At 43.9% G+C, this 22,024-nt stretch overlaps 3 protein-coding genes across 8 annotated transcripts in view; all 3 read right to left on the reverse strand.

The window, feature by feature from the left end:
- The window catches only part of LOC122418347 (diacylglycerol kinase eta), a 30,863-nt gene extending 27,476 nt beyond the window's left edge, over positions 1 to 3,387 (reverse strand). For 5 of the 6 annotated variants that reach the window (XM_043432494.1, XM_043432495.1, XM_043432496.1 and 2 more), the window contains exons 1-3: positions 2,889 to 3,386; positions 2,251 to 2,801; positions 1,795 to 1,908 (exon numbers count right to left, since the gene is read on the reverse strand). In XM_043432494.1, coding sequence (XP_043288429.1) covers positions 1,795 to 1,908; positions 2,251 to 2,514 — 378 coding nt within the window. In that variant the 5' untranslated portion in view covers positions 2,515 to 2,801; positions 2,889 to 3,386. Of the gene's footprint in view, positions 1 to 1,794; positions 1,909 to 2,250; positions 2,802 to 2,888 lie in introns of all 6 variants that reach the window. The other variant, XM_043432497.1, reaches the window with a different exon arrangement.
- A 675-nt stretch (positions 3,388 to 4,062) lies between these two features.
- On the reverse strand, positions 4,063 to 9,306 carry LOC122418137 (gamma-tubulin complex component 3). The gene is made up of 11 exons (XM_043432189.1): positions 8,997 to 9,306; positions 8,547 to 8,713; positions 8,328 to 8,460; positions 7,836 to 8,250; positions 7,198 to 7,703; positions 6,915 to 7,107; positions 6,619 to 6,823; positions 6,333 to 6,554; positions 6,103 to 6,234; positions 5,714 to 5,974; positions 4,063 to 5,585 (listed from the first exon to the last, which is right to left on the reverse strand). Exons 1-11 carry the CDS (start codon positions 9,073 to 9,075, stop codon positions 5,409 to 5,411), a joined length of 2,490 nt encoding a protein of 829 aa, XP_043288124.1. The 5' UTR covers positions 9,076 to 9,306; the 3' UTR covers positions 4,063 to 5,408.
- Positions 9,307 to 9,817: 511 nt separating this feature from the next.
- Positions 9,818 to 21,346, reverse strand: Nha1 (Na[+]/H[+] hydrogen antiporter 1). The gene is made up of 6 exons (XM_043432751.1): positions 18,871 to 21,346; positions 18,146 to 18,523; positions 13,957 to 14,221; positions 13,674 to 13,874; positions 12,323 to 12,490; positions 9,818 to 10,721 (listed from the first exon to the last, which is right to left on the reverse strand). The coding sequence occupies exons 1-6, from the start codon at positions 19,245 to 19,247 to the stop codon at positions 10,197 to 10,199; spliced, it is 1,914 nt and encodes a 637-aa protein (XP_043288686.1). The 5' UTR covers positions 19,248 to 21,346; the 3' UTR covers positions 9,818 to 10,196.
- Between the last annotated feature and the right edge of the window lie 678 nt (positions 21,347 to 22,024).

Below are 22,024 nucleotides of genomic sequence, written 5' to 3' on the forward strand. Positions count from 1 at the left end.
TCGAATAACGGGAGTGCGAAAGCAAATATATTGTCGGTGACGGACTTTAAGGACGTTACTACAACAAGTTCGGGATCGACGCGCGATTGAAAATAGTCCTTGTGAATGGGTTCATGGGTAAATGGCACTCCATCAGGGTGACACCTCCCCGGTGATTGGTTCGGAGTGAAAAAAAAGGAGCGGAAAGAGGAGGGCGGGGGGAGTGTCTGGAAAAACAGGGAAATTCATTGAAAGCCTAGCCTCGGTACAATGGTTTATATCGATTTTCCGAGGAGAAAGTTTAGCAGCTTGGTACTCTCTCGTTGTCAGGAGGCAAGACAACGAGGTTCTTTCATCTGTTTCTGTCATTGAAATAACGGAGACTCTGCCTACGCGTTGAGGCCGCACGGGGCTGGCATTCTCGTGCGAGTGGGATTGTTCGATGCTCGTCCTGCTGACTCAAGGTTGATTCGCTCGCGTCTGTCGGAGTAACGCGTTCACCGCAACAAAACTCGGCGTCTCGCACGGAGCGAGCGATTCGAAGCTGCTGATTTGGAAGCGTCAGGAATAGTTTGTTCCTTCGGACAGCCAGCAGTTTTTGTCACGTTTAATCCCACACATTCTCATTTGGAGATTTTCGTCATCGAAAATCGCTCGCCCGACCAGAGACTCGATCGACCATTAACCGTCGCCCTTAAATTGGCATTTTCATTTCTCCGCTTCGTCTCCAATATCTCGTTCCTCGTTTACCTTTTTCTCCTCCCCCGCCCCCTTTTCCTCGTTGGTATCTCTCATCTTCCGTTGTTCGCTCACGGATCGAAGTGATCCTGCGCGCCACACGGACTCCCTCTCGTTCCAACGCTCCAACATTCTTCCCCGAGTACGCGGAAGTATGTCGAGATACCACCACGTGCAACTGCTCGCTCACTTGCATGTGCAATCTTCTTCTATTGCTGTGTTTTATCAACGCCCTCCCTCGCTCTTCCTCTCGGCCCACCGATCATTTTCCAATAAACCAGCCGAGCGATAAGCCCCGACAGAAAATACTTTTCTCATCGTCACACACACGCACGCGCCTTTTTTCAATCCTTTTCTTCCCCCACAAATTAATCGCGAGTGCTTCTTTTAATGTAGCTATTGAAATATCGTGAAAAACATTTCATGCAAATGTGAAAAACTCGTGAGAGCTGTCACAAATGATATTACGACGAATCATGATTTTTTTCGAGCTCTTTTCGCCTCCTGATGAACGTTGCTGCGAGGATCCGTCTCGTCATAACGAATTTTAAGCGATATCATGGGGAAAGCTTTCCGCGAATTAAAAAACACAGTGAGCACGCAAAATTCTGAGGACAAACGATTTTTTTTTGCCTCCTCGTCAGCGAACGATCCTTCATAAGGATTTACAATTTTTTGCATTAAAAAATCATGAAAGGAGATTTAATTCGATAGATGAAAATGATGGATTATTCGGAGCTGCTTTTTTTTCGGGGACGCTTGGATTTTCAGAAATCTTTGCAATTTTAAAAGATGATTTATCTATTTCGAAAATGATCGTACTTCTACGAAAGCAATTATCAGTTTCAAATTTCGAAATTGTTGTTATTTTCTCTATTAGAGAAAAGTCCTTCGCGAGGCTCATTTCCAGCAGTCGATAAACGCGCCGATGCTCTCGTTAAATTCTCATTTTCCGATTCAATTAAGGTGAAACCTTGCGGAATCGTTAATTGGGGAGGATTTTTTGTTCGGTCTCGAACTATACGTATTCGTGGCAATTACAGTGGTTATATAATCCTGACGTTTTTTTTCTCTGACCTTCGTATCTTTCGCGTAGTACAACGTTCTGTCTCGTAACTTGAAATATCTTCTTCGCCATCGTTGAAACGACCATGTTTGCTTCATTAGAAATCCTTCCTTTGTCCAACATATCTGAAACCGTTCAAATTATCTCGTTATTTATTTGAACTTTTCTTTAACGAGTTCATGTTCAACTGTGATTTATTATTTTATTCTCGATCCAATACCTCAACAATCTAACGAAATAAAAATGTTAACTGTTTTGGAAAAATTTCATTTCGCCTTTTCAAATTCTTCGAATGGATAATTTGATAAATTAGCAATAATCGAAATAATTAGGGAAGAATTTCGATGTCTTTCTGCTCGAATTTGCAAGGTTATTAGAAAAAGTTGATCTAGGTCAAGTTTGAATGTTTGAAGAGCTACGCGAAAAAAAATAGTGACCGCGCGGCCGACCGTGGGGGGGATACACACCGCATTTTTTATAGCTCTGTTGGTGCTGAGCTTGCGATGAAAGCTTCTCGCCGGTTCTGTTTCCGCTTCGCTGCCTGAACTTTCAGCTTGTTCGTCCTTGTTGTTTCCCACCTCGCTCGTCGTCGTCGTCGTCGTCGTTCTCATCGTTGTTTCCACCTCGCCGAGCCTTTTGCCCTTTGCCGTATTATTTTCCCCCACGTAACCGTGAATATCGCTCTCGACTGCCGGCCAATTTGATGTCTTCGGCACGTTCGAGGATTCCATTTTTTATTTTTTATCCCCTAAGGCCCTCCCCCTCGCGCGGGGTTGTTTTTTTATTATTCGAACAACCCCTTGATGCTATCTCTTAACAATTGGCACTATTCCCAATCCCGGTCTTTTCTCCTTCTTTATCCAAACTTTCAATTTGACAGTCTTCATTTTTTTTCCTCCTCCCAATGTCAAACTTTTATTTTGATTTGCAGTCTCATTTTTTTTAATTCTATTGCTACTCAAGATTTTTTGATTTTCCTGTTCGTTCAATCGTCCGGATTTTCAGTCTCATTTCGGGTCTGAAAAAGGGAAAGATGATTTTGATTTCTCGTTATTGTATGTGGCGGCGGGATTGAAGTGGTAGCGAGACGCAATCGAGTACTCACCGAGATTAAACTTTTGGTTGATCGTTGTGTCGATTGCATTGTTCGAAGGACAAAAAAGAATTGTAATCCTGACGCGTCACTTTTCTTCTGACCTTGAGGTTGAGCGTGACAAGGAGGCGGAATCTTGACCAGTGGTTGTTCGATCACCAGGCACAAATTTCATTTCTCACGGCTTCGAACTCCAAAAATCATCGACCTCCGAATGATTATTTCATTCTTCAAATTGCACTTATTCACGTTCCAAAGGTTTTCGATGGTTTATCAATTATTTCCCGTTTACATATACAGATGAGTTTACGCAAGCTATTCGCCTCCGTGACGCGACAATTGGAACATCTAGACTTTGAGCTTGATCGAAATGTTATTTTTTTGATTATTCGTGTTTGATGATAAATTGCAAAATAAAGAATTGTAATGGCTCGTGTGAGAAACTGGGTGATGGATTCTGTGGACACACTCCACAGACGTAACCATGGACTTCCATCCACGGTACATATCTATGTATGCTTCGAACCGTACGATATACCGACCTTGCGCAATGATAATCCCAAATCCCTGTCATGCTGGTACCCACCGAGCGCGTCCTCTCTGCGTTATCCCGACGAGTATGGCAGGCGGTAAAAAAAATCAATTCTTCTATATACGAATTCGTTTCTCATTTCTTCTCCTCTCGTCCGGGAATACTTTTTGAAAAGTTGTTCAAATCATTTTTTACGTCCAAAATATTCTCCGACTTTGGGCCGATCGAGATTTTTAGTGAAAAACTATCCATTTTTTTGACGAACCATGAATGAATATGGATGAATTTTCAAAAAAAACATTGACTCGGCTTCGTTCTCCTTCGTACATTACGAAAAGTACTAAAATGACCTGAGAAGCAAAGAAATCAACAAAATTTTGATGAACATTTTTTGGACATTAAACCATTAAAATTTCACTTCATAAAATTATTTTCTTAAAAACAAAATAATTTCTGTTCAAAGGGGAAAAAAACTAAAAATAAGCAATTGGATAATGGAATATTCCCCAACGATTAACAAATTGAAGGTTGTTTTTATTGTTTTTCTTCTTCGACATTGCCCCCTTCGTAAAAAAAAAAAAAGAAACAAAGTAGTTTCATTTTTGTTAGATGTCGAGTGTTTGCTCGATATGCGAATAAAATTTGAAAAATAGATTGAACGCGGCAGTGCGAAAAATAATGTATTGAAACATATACATAATTACAATACACGAATATCTATATATGTGTGATTATTTATATTTACAATGTTCGCCTATGAAGCAGGTACATTTTATCTCTTCTGGACGTTATTTTAAAATCTTTTCATTTTTGTGCTGCTCATTCCCAGTGGCTTTTGTTTAGTGAAAAAAATACACGAGTGTGACGTTGAAAATGGAAAATATTCTAATACTGATTAAATGGCTCGATCGAACGGTATTATTTTTTTGTCATGTTCGTTTTAATATATAGACATATGTTCTGGCATTGATTTTATCACGAATGGCACTATACAAGAAAATATTTGGGATTCATTGGAATCACGTGGTGAAGCAAGAGCGAGAAATTTGTTTTTTTAGCGAATCTTAAATCCTCTCAATCGTTCGAGCTTAAGAGGATGAACGATCGATTGGAAATTTCGATCGGTGGAATTCCTAATGACTTTTTAACTCGAAAGAACACTTCTTTCGGTTCGTTTTCCCTCAACCGAGGCAACAAAAAATGGAGGCAAGCTTGCGACGAAACCTCCGCAATTTTGGCTCAACATTTTTATTCTCATGCAATATATTTTTAGAAAGACTATCGTCACCGGAAATGGAACCTTCGACGGAAATGGAATCATCGTTCATCGGGAAACTTTCGTGCCAAGGTAGAAGATCGTGGTGGCGATCGTCGTGTTCGACGTTACAACTTCCCACATCGTCTCCAACGATATTGTTGTTATTGGTATACTTTCTCATGATATTTTTCTTCTCGATATCAAAACGATCATGTTTGAAGGAAAAGTTTGACGAACTTTCCGGAGGAATTTCCTGCTCCAGAATCTCGAGATTTTCATCGATTTTGGCGATTTCCATTTTTTCGTCGTCCTCAAAATCCTGAGTTATTTCATCGAATCCCAAAAACGACAAATTACAAGGATAAATGGAGAACTCAATTTGACTAAGATCGTGAGGACTTTCAGGCGAATTCAAATCACCGAAAGGACTTTTATCGAATTCCAAATTAGCCGAAGCCAAAATTTCATTTTCCAAAAACATGCGAAACGTTTTTTTGCTCGTTTCGACGTTTTTCAAATTCGTTCTCGTCCCGTGTATCCTCGATTTTCCATGATGGTCCTCGATGGTTATTTTCCATTTTGGCAACTCCTGCGCCGCTGCGTTCTTACCTACTGCACGACGACCGGGCGAGTATTGAAACAACTTGTCGGCAATTCTTTGCTTCTCTTCCTCCGAGATGTCGATCCTCTTGCCAATCGATCCTTTCATCGTTGTTGACGCGGCGTTCGGGAGTAATTCGGGTCACTTACATCCCATGAACGTTGAATCGCTTCGCTTTCGATGCTGGTATGTCAATGGCGCCGCCAATCTGCTGTCTTTACTCTTGTAATGATCGTTAAAGTCCAAACGAACGCTCAACAATTGTAACGATACGTCTTCCGCTGATGCCAGCATCAATAGGAATTTTTTAACACGATCCTGCAATCGAACGTTTTTTATGAAACAAACAATGTCTGTATTCGGATTGTTTTATTCTTAGGAATAACCATGATTTTCATTTGTTAGAAATTTTGCCGCTCGAATGCAATGCTTGTTTATCAACGTACCTGATAAGTCCGAGACAAAAGTTTCAGTTGAATGGAAAGTGTGTTTAAATACTTCGTGAACGCGGCCTGTCGCTCATTGTTATCGAGATCCGTGCTGTTCGATCTGCCCCACTTTTTCAATTCTTCGCTCGTTTCATCAACAAACTTTGTGGTGCTCAATCGTATCTCGTATTCCTGGGTCGCTCGAGCTAAAAATGTTTCCTCCAAGTTTTGAAGATCGAGAATTGGACCGTAAACGGAACGCAAGTGATCCATTAATTCCTTACCATCGATATGAAAAGAAACAAAGTGGTGGTCGTTGAAAAACATGCGTCAACGTTAAAATTGATTCCGATCGTACGAGTTATTGCTTATAAAATTTCGAGAAATTTTGTATTCTTTCCGATTACCTCTGATTCCTTGTCCAACAATGTTCCATGCCTTACAGAATCGACGAAAACGTTATGAGCAGCGATAATGTCGTCGAGGGATGACGCTTGTCTCAATTGCTTCGCAAATGTGTCCCAGGAACATTCGATGACCTGAAAAGTTTGACAGATCGATTTGTTTTCGTTTTTTTTCACTACAAGACTTTGTTCGTAATTCACACAAAAAAGATGAAATAACGAAAGAATATTACCTCGAAAAGAAAATAATACTGCATCTGATGTACCAAATGGACCATACTGCTGGTAATCAAATGTATGTGATTTTGGATGGGCAAAACTTCAGGCATTTTACGAAATATTTTTGCTGAAGTTGTTTGCTGCTTCCAAATTGCCGACAAAATCGACTCCATGCGTTTTGCTCGCCACAGTGAGAAGAATACGGTTTGATATGTTTGGCGGCAGGGCTCGAGGATCTACGTTGTATTTCAAGATTGTTTACGATTCTTAATGACTCATTTTTTCTTTAAAGTTTCTTACCGTGCCAATAGGACCGTCGACATTGTAATCAAGAATAAAAACGTCCCATCCCGTCTCACCTTCCGAAGGTGCTAATAATCGGACATCCAAACGTCTTTGGACGTCAATGTCCTCTTGTTTCGTGCAAGTTGCTCTTATAGCGCTTTCCAATATCGAGGACAAGTTGTGGGGGTAAAGAGAATTCGCAGGTTTCGATAATTCGGGCCTGGAAATGAAAAATAAAATCCATCAATTTTATAATGAAAGAGGGAAAGGGAAAATTGATTCGAAGGTTTTTCTTTTATTTCGATTATTACTCGAGCAAATGCATCAGGTGCTGTATGAAATGGCCTTGTCCAAGTAACAAGTAGCCCTTGATTCCTTGAAAGTGATCCATCAATTGATACTGCTTCATTAATATTTCAACGACTCGCGTCGAAGTTTCTTTGTATGCTGCATCCATCATTGTTTGTAACGGTCCATCGGGATCCATATCGAAGAAAGCATCAACTGCAAAACATTTCAAATTGTATATTTTCCGAAATTCATGCATATTAAAATGAAAAATATTTGAATTTGTTGAGTTTGGAAAACTCTCACCACTGTACTTTTCGTGATTGTTCCTAAAATTTTCCGTGCCGCGTCCTTGGAGAGGTGAAAAATCTTTGCAAACTTCGCGCAGAAAATTGATACTCTTTCCGGTACCGAGGATTTTTTTCGCTTGCGATTTGGAAATAAAAGAAGGAACCATAGAATCGCGAACTTGGTATTTTTCGTGCCACATGCGATCACCACCGACATCAGAGCAAGCCTCGATGAAAAATTCTTTGTAAGGATCATCTAATTCACCGTCCGCGATCCATCGTATGAGCATGTTATAAAGAGGATCGCAAACGCTTTCGAGTATTCTCTTGACCAATTTTTTCACTGCCGGGTCCCCGTGATGACCGAACTCGTACACCGCCGAAGCAAGGGCCCCGCCTTTGTGACTTTGACAAGCTCGAACAATGCTCGCTAGCCATTTCAACGTCTCCAAAGGATCGAAAGCCCACAAGCGTAGGTGGGACAAACTCACGTAATCACAATCACTCATCGGCCTTTGGGCTCTTGAGAAAAAATCAAAAATATAATGTTTTTTTTTTTACTTTTTCAATTATTTTCAACTGGAAAACTAGTAAATATTCGCTTCTTGTGAATAACTGACGAAAGATGTGTTCCAAAACTGGAAGATAAATTACCTGTTCACTTGTTCTTGTATAATTGCGATGAAGCGATAATATTCGGACAATTCTTTATGGAGAGCAGCGACAAAACTATCAGCGACTCGACTAGCACCAACCGTTGAAATTCGTTCTAAAATTCGTCGCACAAAATTGTGCAGATAGCCTAATTCGCTAAGCCGCAAAACCTCTTGTTTGTCCCAACGACTGATTCTTACTGTAGGATCGATTTGGAAACCATAAGTTGAGTCCAATTTCAATACTTTTCCCTCGATTCCTTGAAACGAATATATCAGATCTTGAACCAAAACTTTTTCGGATATGAAATCCTCGCTAAAGATACGAGTTGGTATCACACTTCGATTAACGTTCCCTTCATTTTCAGCCAGTGCTACGATTGGGGCATTCGAGCACGAAGCTTGCGAGCTATGACCTGGAAAAAATTTGAAATTTTTTCTAAGTTGAGAACATTGAGGGAGTTAAGGATTACACCTTCGATTCTTTCATTACCACTGGTCGAGGCAATTGCCAAATTCAGGCCATCCCGTATGTCAGGAACCGAGTAGAGTCGATCGCTCATTTGCTCAGTGGATTGGCTCATTTTCATCAAAAACAAGAGAATGTTTAATCGATTTTTTAGAGGCTGGAACATAAATTTCAAAAATCATATATAATATCGTTTTCATAATCGTTCTGGTTCTTAATTGGTAAAATTTTATCTTCACGTACTCTGTCTCTGAGATCATTGAGCAGCTTATCAAAATTCAATGCAGCTCTCGGCAACAATTTGCTTCTCATGCGATTAGTTACAGTCGTCTCGTCTTCCTGAGCTATTTCCGACGACGGAGTTGAGGATAACACTCCGAGCGAATATCTCATAAACTTTCGTATGACATCTAAACATTGCGTAAAAAGTTAATTATTTAAAAAAAAAAATGTTTTTTTAATATCAAGTAGCGTCTTTCATCGAGTTTTTCCTTTACCGTGAGGATAATTGAAAAATTGTACACATTGAAAATAACAAAATTAAAGGAGATTAGAGGTTATGATATTGGTGAGATACAAATAAAACATTTCGCCGCGTCAAATGTAAACTGCTGCGAGATGAATTTTTTCATGGCGTTATTGGGCAATGAGTTAAGAGTTATGAGAATTTTATATAAAAAAAACGGACTTAACCTGGTTTTTGTTCCCCGCACAGAGAAATAATCATTTGTTGAACCAAATCGCTCACGGTTTTGGTCTCGACGACGCTCATTTTTTCCACCGCTTTTTTTTCGCCTGTTCGCGTCTCTGAACATCAACTTAGCAATAATAACTTAAAATTATTAATATAGTTATATTTTTCACCGACACATTTGTGGTGACTACGAAGAAAAAATGACACTTGTTTAGCGAAAACGATGTTTATAAAAAAAAGAATTAAATGATAAATCGAGAAAGACGAGACAGAGGGAAAATCGGAAGATTATCCGAACGCGCGAATTTCCTTCCATGATAATCGCAAGATGACGTGCAAGCTATTGTCCCAAAAGTCGAAAAAAATAAAATGAATTCAAACCTCCAATTTTCTGTTAACCTTATCGATTTTTTTTTACAATTTTGAGTTGGAAAAAAAATATATTCCCGAAAAAATGTTTTTTATGTTCGCTCTCCATCGCTCGGCTGTCGGTCCGACATTATCGACAGTGGGCAATGTGGGCATTGCAGCGGCAAGTGTGAGAAACCTGATCGACCGTCGACGCAGCAGGAATGACGTTGAATTTATGAAAAAAGGCTGCTCCGATTGAGTTTTTCCTTTTGAGCAAATCAATTGAAATAATAAGAAATAAGCGGAGACGGCGGTGCTCCCAGATTTGTCATGTATACAAAAACGTTCTGCTGCCAGGGCGATGAAGTAGGCGGGAAAGGAGCGTATTTTTGAAAGGAATTAACGATCGAACGACGAACCGAGCAGGTCCAAGGGATAATGGAAAGTAAGAAATAAAAACAAGCTTTCGTGCAGCGTATTCCTTCGTCTTTATTAAATATACGAGCGGAAGTATCCGGGGCCAATGAAATAAAATTAAAAATACAAGTCAGCTCGATCGATAAAACAGAAAAGCCCCGAAATCGGATTTGTTTTTATATCGAGTAACCCTCGAACGTTGTTCGCTTTATAAGGCACATTAATTGGCTATATATATGTACAATTATTGAAAAATTATAATTTACACGTATTCGTATGTATAGCGACAGCGGGGGCTGCGGGGGCGGGGGGGAATACGACGACGAAAATACTCTATTTCTTCGCGCCCCCTTCCATCCTCATTTTTTTGGTCAAATAATTGTGACTCTCTTTAAAAAAAAAAAAAAGGTGACGGAGCATTTATCGAAGAATCAAATTTTATTGGCCGCCGATTCCTCGAGATCAGGATCTTCGTTTATGATCGAAATGTCGCGTATCGAGGGCCTCCTCGATCTCCAGCCTTCCTGAGGCTTGATCGGGGCGGTCGTTTTCGTCAAGAGCTTCGGCCCCGAGAGCGTTATGATGACTCCGCCAGCGGGGGCGGTCAACAGTATCGACAGGACGCAAAAGGTCAGGGCGGTCTCGGCGAAGCGAAGCTGATCGGTCTGCGCCGGGTCTATTTCGTCCAACGCCACCGGGCCCAGCGCCGCTTGGACCGTCGCTTTTGCCATGCACGCCAGGGCGATGAAGACTTTTTCTTTGAGGTTGAACTTGGAGCCGATCCCGACCAGGACCGTAACCAAAATTCGGACTATTATTCCCGCCATGAGGCAGCCGATTATCAGGTAGACCTGCGAACCCTCCAGCTCGCTGATCTTTATTTGGGCCCCCGTCAGCCCGAAGAGTATCGGCTCGAAAATCATCCAGAATATTTCGAAAGCGATCGCCACCGGGTTCTGTAAGCACGGGAGAAAATACTTTTTGTCCTTAGTTTCTTTCTACTATGCGATTTTTTTCACCAGGTCGCTCCGACTCTCCCCGCGCGGCGAGCCTCGGTTCGCTTGTTTGCACGAATTCGAGCGAATCGAGGGATTTGGATTGGCGCGTACGTCCAGAACGATTCTCGGCAAAATAATTCGTACGTCCTTCGAAACGAGTATATAGACCGTACGTACGCGAAATCGACAACTTCCGGTGTGCACGGACAGACACACACGGACCGTGAGCGGAGTGAGATACGCGCGCGTACAAATCCAGAGTGCAAATTGTATGGGTCGGATAATCTCTCTCGCAATACCCAGCACTTTCGTATCGCGCGTTTCAGACTCTCGAATATAAATTCGTGTATTATCGCGAGAAAAGCCGTATTGCGTCGACGACGGAGAAAAAAGCTCGTTGAAACCTTCCCCGCCGGCTTTTCATTCGCGAGGTTTTTTCGACTTTCGCATCGATCCCTCCCGCGCCGTGTCCATTCGCACAGACGGATAATGATGAATTATTCACGCCCGCGGATTTCTCCCGGATACGCGCTCGCATATAAGAATTTGTGCTATTTTATATTGAGGAAAATGCGCGATGGAAATATTCCGAGGGGCTCGATGACTGGTCGTTCGACGACCACTTTTCCCTCTTTTACGAGGCGCCGCGGAGCGACTCTCGTCGAGCTTCGGACTCGCGGGGGCCGCGAATGGGCCGGCGGTGATAACAAAAGCGAGCTCAGAGGGCAGCGATCGAGAGCCTTCGAGGGTGCTGGGATGCGACGCGCGGTTGTCAAAAGCCCCGAAAATTATGCGTGAAATTTGTACACTTTCGATGCTCGCCCCGCCCCCGTTTTTTTCCCGGTTATTCGTAAATATTTTCAAAACTCCGGCTATAAAGTTTAGTGTTCCGATCCGAGTTACCGCGAACGATCGGATAAAACGTCGCCGCAGAGGCTTCAACGGAAATGTATCTCGCGATGTAAAAAGCGCTCGCTCGGCTCGAAGGGGCTTGAATTTAAATTCGGTCGGGAAAGCTCCCGAATATTTAACGGGAAGCGTGCTGCGGGAGAATAGCCTGAGAATCTGCGATTTTCGTTCTGTCTCTGTGCTGCGCCGCGTAGTACGTGGCCGAGTGCGCGCTGGTTTGTGTGTCGACGCTCCTGCATTCGCGTGCTCTTCTCTCTTTCTCTATCGTTCCGCTGCGAGGCTCTTCCGGCCTTTGGAACAACCAGATACGGAGACTTCCGTCGTACACATTTTCCCACGGACGCATACACGCGGCCGCACCCAACACAATCCTTCGTACGTGAACTACATTCGGGAAAAGGTCTCTCTCGTCGCGTTTTGAATCTAATTCGTTCGCGGCCCAGCCGCGCTTCGCGAATCTCCCGGTTTTACATTTTTATTTTTATTTTTATTCCCCATCCGGCCTCACCATATTTCGGTGTGTTTGGCTCGAGCGTCGATTCCATTTATTTAACGAAATAAAGTGACGCCGAGAGTGCGAGCCGATTCGCGAGCGCGTATATTCGAATTTATCGGCAATAATGAAATAAAAATGACGTTGCTTTACTCACCTCATCGACCTCCCAGCCTTCCTCCTCCTGCCAGAAATAACAGCTGACAAAAGCGGCGGCAACGACCGCGAGAGGACCAGCTCCGCCGAGCTCGACCGCTTCGCTCCCGAAAACGGCCAATAAACCACCGCCCAGAAGCATGAGAACTCTCATCGGGATGACGAAAGGCTGCAACAACCGTTTGATTCGATCAAGCGCGCCGCTGCGGGACCGAGCAAAATGTTTCGGAGGAGGAGGCTCCGAAATAATTGGATACCGATCAATTATTTTTTTTTCCATACGCGCGCCGAAAAGAAGTTGCGACGATCGCAAAATTCATTTAATTTTCCGTTCCATTCGATCGCTGGCGAAAAAAAAGGAAACTGTCTCTTCGAATCATCGCGGAAAATGAAATAAAAATCAAACTAAAAGTCAAAGCGAAAAAATAGGGAAAAGGAAGCTGAGCGAGGGCGATAGCGAGATCGGGCCGATGCAGGTGCCGATGCGGCAAAAGCGCACTGTACTCGGCCAGTATTCGACCGCACCGTCCAAACTGTTCCACCGAATCTAGACTGCACACGAGCTCGTGTATATATATATACACGGAGATCGGACGCTCGTGAGCTTCCCAAACATTTGATTCAAGAAAATCGATAGCCCATGTGTGTTTCTCCGCTGAAAACACATAAACGCTGAAAACACAGCGTTTCCTAGAGAAGACCACTCGGCCCTAAGCGAGCTTAAGAATCATCGCTTTATTCGATTTACGGAGCGTAATAAAAAGCGCTTCGCTTCAAACTCGGTGACAGAAAAATCCACTTTTTTCGACCCTCTTCTAACCTACAAATGAACTTGAATGAAGCGACGAATATACGTGTGGACTCGATTTTATTGCGGAGATTCTCGGGATATCGAAAAACAAAAAAAAAAAAACAATGTTAAAAAGGCATCCGCGGAATGGGGGAAGGAGGGAAAGGAGAACGAAAATATACATTCCGGATGCACATTCGTCTCTTTTATCATTCGACCTCGCGGCGAAAAATACCTCCGCTTCGTTATTCCTTTTTTCCTTCTGTTTTTTATAGCTCCTCTTTACATCGATCGTGACAGCTCATTACTCGAATGATGAAATATGCCCTGAGACCCGCGTCAAACCAGACCGGCGTGTTCCGCGTTACCAAGATTTTTGTTGCATACCGCGTAAACTACGCGGGTGAAAAAAAAATGGGAATTTTCATTCTCCAATGGGGAGAATAGAAAAGTACGCTGCTGGCTACGAGAGACACACAGATCATGCAAATGTTCGCCGAGTCAATTGCGGAGAATTTTCAATGCAACGTGGAGGAAAACCCGGAGGAGGGGCAATACTCACGTCGCCTTTTTCTGGCACGTATTTTGCCAGACATCCCCAGAGGACGCCGAAACCGATCCCACCGATTATCGAGATCGGGCCCTGCAGGATTTGGTACCAAAGGGCGTCCTGGGAAAACATGACGCTCTTTACGATCCCGAATATCGCGACGGAGGCTGCATCGTCGATTCCGGCGATCGCGATTATGAGGGTCGGTATTCCCTGGGGGGGGGGAAAAAAATCCAAATTTTCTTTTAATTTCAGTTCGTACTCAATTTGAGGATGAAATTTTTAAAAAATTCACCTTCGCCACGCCGTAACCTTTGCCCCGGAGCCTGAAGAGACAAGGCACAACGACGGCCGGCGAAACCGCGGCTATTACGCTGCCGATCAAAAAGCCCCAAATCCATGGTAAACCGATCAAATACACGGACGTAACACCGATCATCGCCGCCTCAACGAGCCACGGTATCAGACCCAGCTTCGGTACCGTGATCCGCTGCCTTTTGAGAGCATTCGGGTCGAGATCCAAACCCGCTCTCGTCAGGATTATCACGAGGGCGATTTTTCTGAAATAAAAAAATTTACGGTATAAAAATAATCGATATTTGCTCTATGAAAAGCTGCGGCGTGATTTCGCATTGGAAAAAGTTGATTTTGGGAGCGAGAGTGATAAAATTGTGATTCGAAGGAAAGCAAAACTTTCCTATTGTCGTCGAGAAGTTTTCGAGGACGCGCGTTATTTGTATTTTGATCGGATAATCGTTCGAAAATAAGAAAAAAATATGGTTTATCTGTGGCGAAGAGCGATTACGAGCGCTTAGCGCCTGGAAGTCTCGATGTGTCACGAGTAGTCACGAGGTGATTTAATCGCGGGAGGAATGGAAAGAATGGCAAGGCGCGTATCTAGATATCGAAGGATTGATAGTGTGGAAAAAAGATGCTCCCCGCCGGGCGAACGGTAGTCGAGAGTCGAATCTTATCGGCTGCTGGGAATATCGCTCATATTTTCTACATCTCGTGATTATCCCGTCCTCGTGACGGATCAAGGAACAATTATTTACAAATCGATCGTGATCGCGAGTGGGATTTGGATCGATATATGCAGAAGCAGCGCGGCCGTAAATTCGTGATAAAAATGTGTTTTTATTATTTGACATTTATTGAAGCGTCAACCTCGTGACTCCCGTCAACTTATATGGAATTAAAAAGTACGCGGGCGTACATATATACGAGCGACGAAAATTAACGCGTTAGCAGCCTGCCCCGATAAAACGAAAGCACGAGGAACCTCGTGACTCTTGTTTCGTATTTGTTCATACGAGCCCGATCAATTATCGAACGCGCGTCTCTTTGGAAAGCGGGCGCGGGCGTCTGGCACAGCGCGCAAAGTCACGCGCAACATCTTTCTCTCCCCTCCTCGCTCTTTCGCTCTCTACTCGCTTCTAAACGAGATGGCGAAAATGTCTCGAACCTGCGAGATGGATGGATCGACCGTATAGAAATTCAATGAGCGGATTACGAAAAGTTGTCGCGAAAAGCCCTCGCGCGAACGAGGACGGAGTAAAAATTTTTCATTTTCGTTGACTCGCATTGAGAGAAAGAACTTGCTATGATTACATACGACGGTGCTCTGGCAATAAAGCCTCCATAATAAAGTTCAGAGTCACGGGACAAAGATTACTCATTTGCCAGCTTGCGGCTGTAAAAACTGTGTATATGGATTATATGAGAAGAAATGTCACGAGACGACGCATCGACGCGTGGTTCGAGTTTAGACATTTTCCCGCATTTTTTATGGCGCTTTAACGCGGGGGTGCGAATAAGGAAGGAAAATAAAGAGTTCAGTGCGAGATCGAAATCGCCGGATTTTTTTATTTTTTTCATTCCCCCACTTCCTCCTCCGTTTTGACGCTCTGTCTCGCTGCAGTTTTTAAATTCGTTTATACGGCCGCAATTAGCTTTTTTACGAGTTTTCAAAAGAGCTCGCCTTCTCCTGGAGAGTTGAAATTTATGGAGAGAGGGCAAAACGGTTGATTGCTTTTTTGAACGATTCGAGAAACGCACGTAGGATTAATAGAGCGCGGAGGCTGGTGAAGCTGTTACGCAAGTCTCGCAAGCGCATCAACTATATCGGATTGTGCAACCTCGATGCGTGCGGTAATTACCCAGCACATAGGCGAGAGAGCATTGTAAAACACCGTCGTCGTTCGAGCCGATCGTGTCCAACCGTAGCCCGAATAAACCGTCCCGCAACATCCTTCGTTACCTCCGACCCCTTCCCGCTAATTCGGTCACCCCTTCTTCCATTAATTTTACCTCGGAATCTCGGAATACCGTGATTAAAGGTTACAAAGATATCGCTCGAAACCGGGGAGGACTCGCCGAAAGTAAATCTCGAAAAACACACACGCGTTTCGCGATGATTTTGCTTCGCTCTGCGGGAGCAGATATTTCCATAGTTTGTCAACTTTTTCAAAAAAATATAACCAAAAGACGATTTTCACTCGATTTATTGCAATGCCTGAAATCCAATTGTGTCGCGGTGAAATTTTGAAACTCGAAAAGAGGCGGAAAGTATAGTTGAAACAGCTGGCGTATAAATTCGACGTCGTCGAAGCCGATCGGTTCGGCCGTACGAAAACGTATCAATAATGTAAACGTAAATCCCTTGTTCTCACCTGAATCAGCCACTCGACCCCGGAACTCGTAGCTTTTTTTGTCTGTCTCTATCGATGTAAGCGACTATACCATACAAATTATCGAGATATTGTGCTCGTTCGCTCGTAGCTCGAGCTTGACGAGTCCTCCGGGCTTATTTCGGTATAAATAACATTTTCCTTTTCCTCCGCTGAACGCGCACGACGGCAAGGATTTTTCGTATATCGACGAATTCCGATATTGAGGAACGAGAAGACCGCGGCTTTCGAATTCGATCATTGCGAAGAAAGTTTGCAAAATTGAGAGAAGAATCGAGACAGCCGAATTCGAAGGCTTTGTGAAACGGTTTAGAAACGCGCGTAGTTTCGGTTCCAAGATCGCGTCGTCACGAAAAGAAAACGATGAAATTTTGAAAAATAGAAAATACCTTCGGGAATCTCCCTGAATATGAAGAAACAATGAAACGTATCGGACCTTCATCGCGATTGTGATGCACGATAGCTGTATCGATTTTCACAAAATTATCTCTCGACTGGTAAAGTCAATCGCGCGCAATAATCGTCCGTTTCTTTTCTATTTTGGTCCGAGCCTTTTTTCATTTTGAAATTTGTATATTCGGGGATAGAATCGAGCGGAGACATTCGACGGGGATCCACGAGGTCAACTGGATGCGGTCATTCGGTTATGGATCGAGCGAGATAGTTCCGGATCTCGGACGATCTGGAACGGTTCGCAGTACGAATTAATCGAGCCTACAAATGCAATCGTGCCCATCGAAATACCCGGAGAATGAATTTATTCTTTCAGAGGTTTCGTATACGAAACGAATTAGCTCGGGGCGAGGATGAACTGGGTCAGCGTGCAGGGAAAATCGGCTCGTCCTAAAGTCTGCTCGTTCAGCTGCGCGGCCATGTATGTTTGTACGAGCAGTGCGTATATAGCGGTATAGAGAGAGAGAGCCTGGAAAAATAGGCGTCACGGTAGCGTTGACCGAGCCCGTTTAAAATACGCTGATATACGGTTGTAACGACGGAGATGTCAAGGGAGATATAGAACGAAGCAAAGGAATTCCATAGGCGAGTCGAGCAAGGCCGCGTGCGCGCGGTATCGCGCCGTTCCGACTCTCTTTCGCGCTCGATTCTTTCGCCCACCCTTCCAACCTTGCAATTGCGATAACACACTCCCCGTGTACGAGTTTCAAACCTTGTTACACGCTCATCTATGAGCCTTTCCGCCTCGAAACGTACTCGCGCCCGACTAGAATGCTCAAGCCGATTTTTGAATATTTACGAAAGGAATCGACACAGTTTTTTTTAATCGTAGTCGCGGAGTGAGGATTTTTTAAAAGAATTTCCGTGCTGGTTCGGAGCGATTTCTCAAATTCGAAAAATTGGGGATTTATCGGTTGAGGAAGAGCAGCAACATTGATGGGCGCTTTCGCGGAATCGAATCATCGAGTTGGAGTTGTCCGTGGATATTTATCGTCGCGCTTGTTATACGTGTGACGCGCTCGCGGGCCTCGACTTTGAATAAAATATTGCGCTACGTCCCGAAAGTTTCTTGCGGGCGGAGGAAAAAACGATGTATAGTAAACGAGAGGGACAGGAGCAGGTTCGTTAGATTTTCATAAACGAGTAGGGGAGAGCCGAAAGACGATCGGAGAAACCGGCGATCGGGAGCAGGAGGCGCGTTTGCCCTCGAGCTCGTTCCTTCGAATTGGTTAACGACGCGCGCGTCTTTCGCATACGAAATTGCACGACCGCGATATTTAGCAAAAAAATAAAGAAAGCGAGAGACGAGCAAAGTCGACTCTAGCGAGGATTCCAACTTACCGAAGATTCGAGATGACGCTTCCGTAGTGTCCACCCCCGATATCGACGAGGCCAGCGTTTTGCATGACGATTCCGGTTACGAGCATACCAATGAGGGCGGGTAAGGTCGTCAGGGAAAAAATCCAACCTCCGAAATGGGCGGCGATACTCAAAGCCGCTAAACTAAAAAGGGGACCTCCGGGAGCCGCGTCTCTCCCGATGATACAATAAACGATTCCCCATATCAGAAGACCCATCAGGAAGAGACACGATGTCCGAGCAAACTTCCTATAACTCGGACAAAAGGGCTGGGGACAGGCTCGACGCCATCCCGGCGGTTCCCACGAAGCTGTGTCGTCCCGACCATGGCATTGAGCACAGAAAACGTACAGCCAAGACCTGTCGACAGAAACCCAAGAATCGCTGAAACGAGACTCGTGCCCATCGTACGCGTTCACATTTTTTTTTTTCCAATAGATATTCTCGTTGCTCCAGACCCAAAGAATTATCGAGGCAATTATTGATAATCGCGAACAGACGATTATCGAATGTTTTTTCAACAGAAAATGTTGGACGTTTGTCCAAAATCCACGCGGGTAGAAACGAATTTTGATCGTTCGTTGATCGCATCAGCTTTCATGGATTTTGTTTGGAAGTATTATCTTTTGAAAGGAGCATTATCCAAGATAATAAATTGGGAGGGAGCGAGATTTAATTTCATTTATAAAAATGCTATGAAAAATTACCTCTTGAGTTCTTCCGAGTACTCGATTTTGTCGCGCACAGAGCTGGAGAGACTCATGGCTGACTTTTTCCGGTTGTTCCCATTGGCGCGAATGGTATCGACTTCGAATTTGTACTGTTGAATATTTTCGACACTACCACCGTTACTGTGACCATAATGTAAAATAGATTTGCGGCGTCCCTGGTCGGAATTGTGTTCGGAACTGGCACTGATACGTCGATTGTGTTCGAATCCAGGATTATCGAGACCGAAAACTTGTTCGCTTATGGAGACGCGTCTTCTTGACATTTCCTCGGTGCTCCGAGTCATTCCTCTGGAGGAAGGCGGCGGTGGTGGCGGCGGCGGTAGATCGTGGTGAAAATTCGTGTTCGAATCCATGTCGAGCGACTCCTTTCGACGGGCGAATTAACCGTGAGACATTTCTCCGATCATCCTTTATTTTTTACGACGAGAGAAGGACGGCGAGTACCGGCGAGCGATCGAGGCGCGATAAAACGCGTTGAATGAAACTCGGTGGAAAAAAAAAAAAAACAAACGGAAAGTGCTTGTTTCAGCTGGTGGTAAACACTGCTCTTCTCGAGTTTCAAAGTTACACTAAAAGCTCTCTTTCCGCGAGAGAGAGAGAGAGCCCAAACGGTCTCGCGCGAGAATGTCGTTGATTGTTCGATATGGCGACCAACGATTCCGGGTGAAGATGCCTCGACCAAGAAAACTCGTGAGAGAAAGAGAGAAAGAGTGAGAGAGAGAGAGAGAGAGATCGAGAATGTGTTAAGAACGTATTAGTCGGTGGATCACGAGTTCTCGACTCAAACCTCGTGACTTCTGCGATCGTTTACGTCTGTTTTTCTCTCTTTTTTTTCTTCGCCTTCTCCCTCAATTTTACTCTATTAGTCACTCCCACTTTCTTTCCTGCTTACAAACGTATTTCTCTTTCTTAAAATCTTGATCGCTTCGCGCCTCTCGTCGTCGCGAGTCACGTTTCCTCGCTGTATTAATTCATCGCTTTTCAGGATGCACTCTAACATCCTACAATTAATTTGTCAAAGCGCCTGATTGAGCCTTCTATTTTTTACAATACGTTTCATTTGATTTTTCATTTATTTCAATTTTATTCCCTCATCGTCGTTCTGTCCGCAATTTCTCACTTTTTATCAAATCCTGAATGAACTTTTTTCTCGTTTGATTTTTCAATTTAACGAACTGATCGAGTCTCACTCGAATTGTCTTCGCGTCCCGACTATTTCGGATCTCTTCACAAATAATTGGCAAATAACTCTCCTAAAGATTTTTTTTGTTTTCCCCCGCGATTCAAAAGCTTTTCGTCATTAAAACCTGCCGCGCTTATGCCCAGCAGTCGATTTTTCATCCCGCACACCGATCGCGATCGACCAAAACATCGCGTGCTTTCACCACAAAAATTGAATTCCGCTCCGTTTTCAAGCAACGCAATAATTTCGAGAATAATGTTGAATCCGACGAATTGATGAATAGAAGCGAGGAGTCGGAACAGAAGAGACGATTGACACTGACACGACGCGGTTACCGCGGCCACTGTCCAAACGCCGGACGGATTATTTCTAAACTGGCTTGCACCGTGTCGCACTCGTTGGCGTTATTCTCCGACGCGATATCGCGGTGACACAATTGATGGTGCGTCTTAATAAGCCAGCGGGATCGTCGTATCAATTTCGATCGCGATTGATACCGAATTTTTCGGAATTTTTCCACAAGTTCATTCGTCGAGCGTGAAAAAGGAGAAGCGATCGGAGCGTTTTCGCCGAAGGTATATAAAAACGAGATCGAACGTCGTTTTTCTCTATGCAGAAAACGCTTTGTGCGAGGATCGATTCGCGACTGACTTGGATAAACTCGCGGAAAATAAGTATATCCCGCGCGGTGTTTTACAACGACTATAAGACCGAAAGAAATTGATAAAAGTTTATTCACGCGGTCGCCGCGGTAAATCGTTTTTTATCCATGCGCAATCGCACCAGCTCGCTCGCGCTCCGCAATAAAAAAGACGGAAGATCTTTGAAGCCCCGCCGCGCGCGCGCTTGGAAAAACGGATGCGAGCTACACCCTCGCGAATTTTCGACCTTTTTCTTCCATTGTTACCAATAATATCGTTATTGGAACGCGCGCACAGGATGGGCACAGCTGGAAATTCATTGACAAACCCGACCCCACCTCGTCTGCTGTATCAATCATCGCTCCGTGTGTGTATATGCGTGCACGACGACCGAAAAATTATAATATCCACTCTTCGCGAGCTACCTCAGCGTTCGACTTGCTTCATCCTTTATTTCGCAACGATTTTTCAAAATTGTCTAATTCGTGTTTGCGTTTATCGACTACGCCAATCACGGGGCGATTTGCCTCGTTCGAATTCTCCGCAGTTCCACGAAAAACTCGAAATCCGATTAGACCGAGGCGTTTCGCGCGTCGTGTTATGCCGGACGAGAGGTCAGCAGATTGACCAAGACTAAGCAATATATAGTCGACTCGAACCGCGCCGGTGTACACAAGCAGGGAAGCAAACTCCCGATTATTCGTGGAAGGAAAGTTCGAAAGTTAGTTTTCGTTAAGACTCGTGTTTGCCAACGAAATCCCCGCGCACAGCTGCGCGAGTCAACAAGACTCTGCGAGAGAACATTTCGAAGGAGCTCTCTTCAAATTCTTCATCGAGCCGCGTCAATCGAGGCCGAAAGTTGACGAAATGACGAGAAATTTCAGAGTTTTTTCGTCCAATGAAGATCTGCTCATTTGTTTGTTTTCTAAACTCTTAAAAAAAAGCGTGAAAACATCATTTCGATGGAAAAATGAAGTTATTTTTCGCACGGAATTCCGTTGGTGGTCCGACACACGGGAGAACGCAGCATCCCGCAGTTGAAACAATAAAAAAATAAGATCGAACGAGCTGCAAAAGACGCGTTTCGGTGCGTCAATCGTACGAAGGAGTGTAATATTTGACGTGTTTACGAACGAGTTTGTGACATTGGTGTAAAGCGCGTATTATATTTTCCTGCAAATTACGGAAAGCAGTGTCAATTGAGAGAATAAACGTACGACGAGCTTGAATTCGTCACGAGTCCAATTATCGAGGGTTACGAAACTGAGGTTGGAAAATTAGCGATCGCGTGTGATAACCGGCCATT

Source organism: Venturia canescens, chromosome 11, assembly GCF_019457755.1.
Source record: "Venturia canescens isolate UGA chromosome 11, ASM1945775v1, whole genome shotgun sequence".
Taxonomy (NCBI): domain Eukaryota; kingdom Metazoa; phylum Arthropoda; class Insecta; order Hymenoptera; family Ichneumonidae; genus Venturia; species Venturia canescens.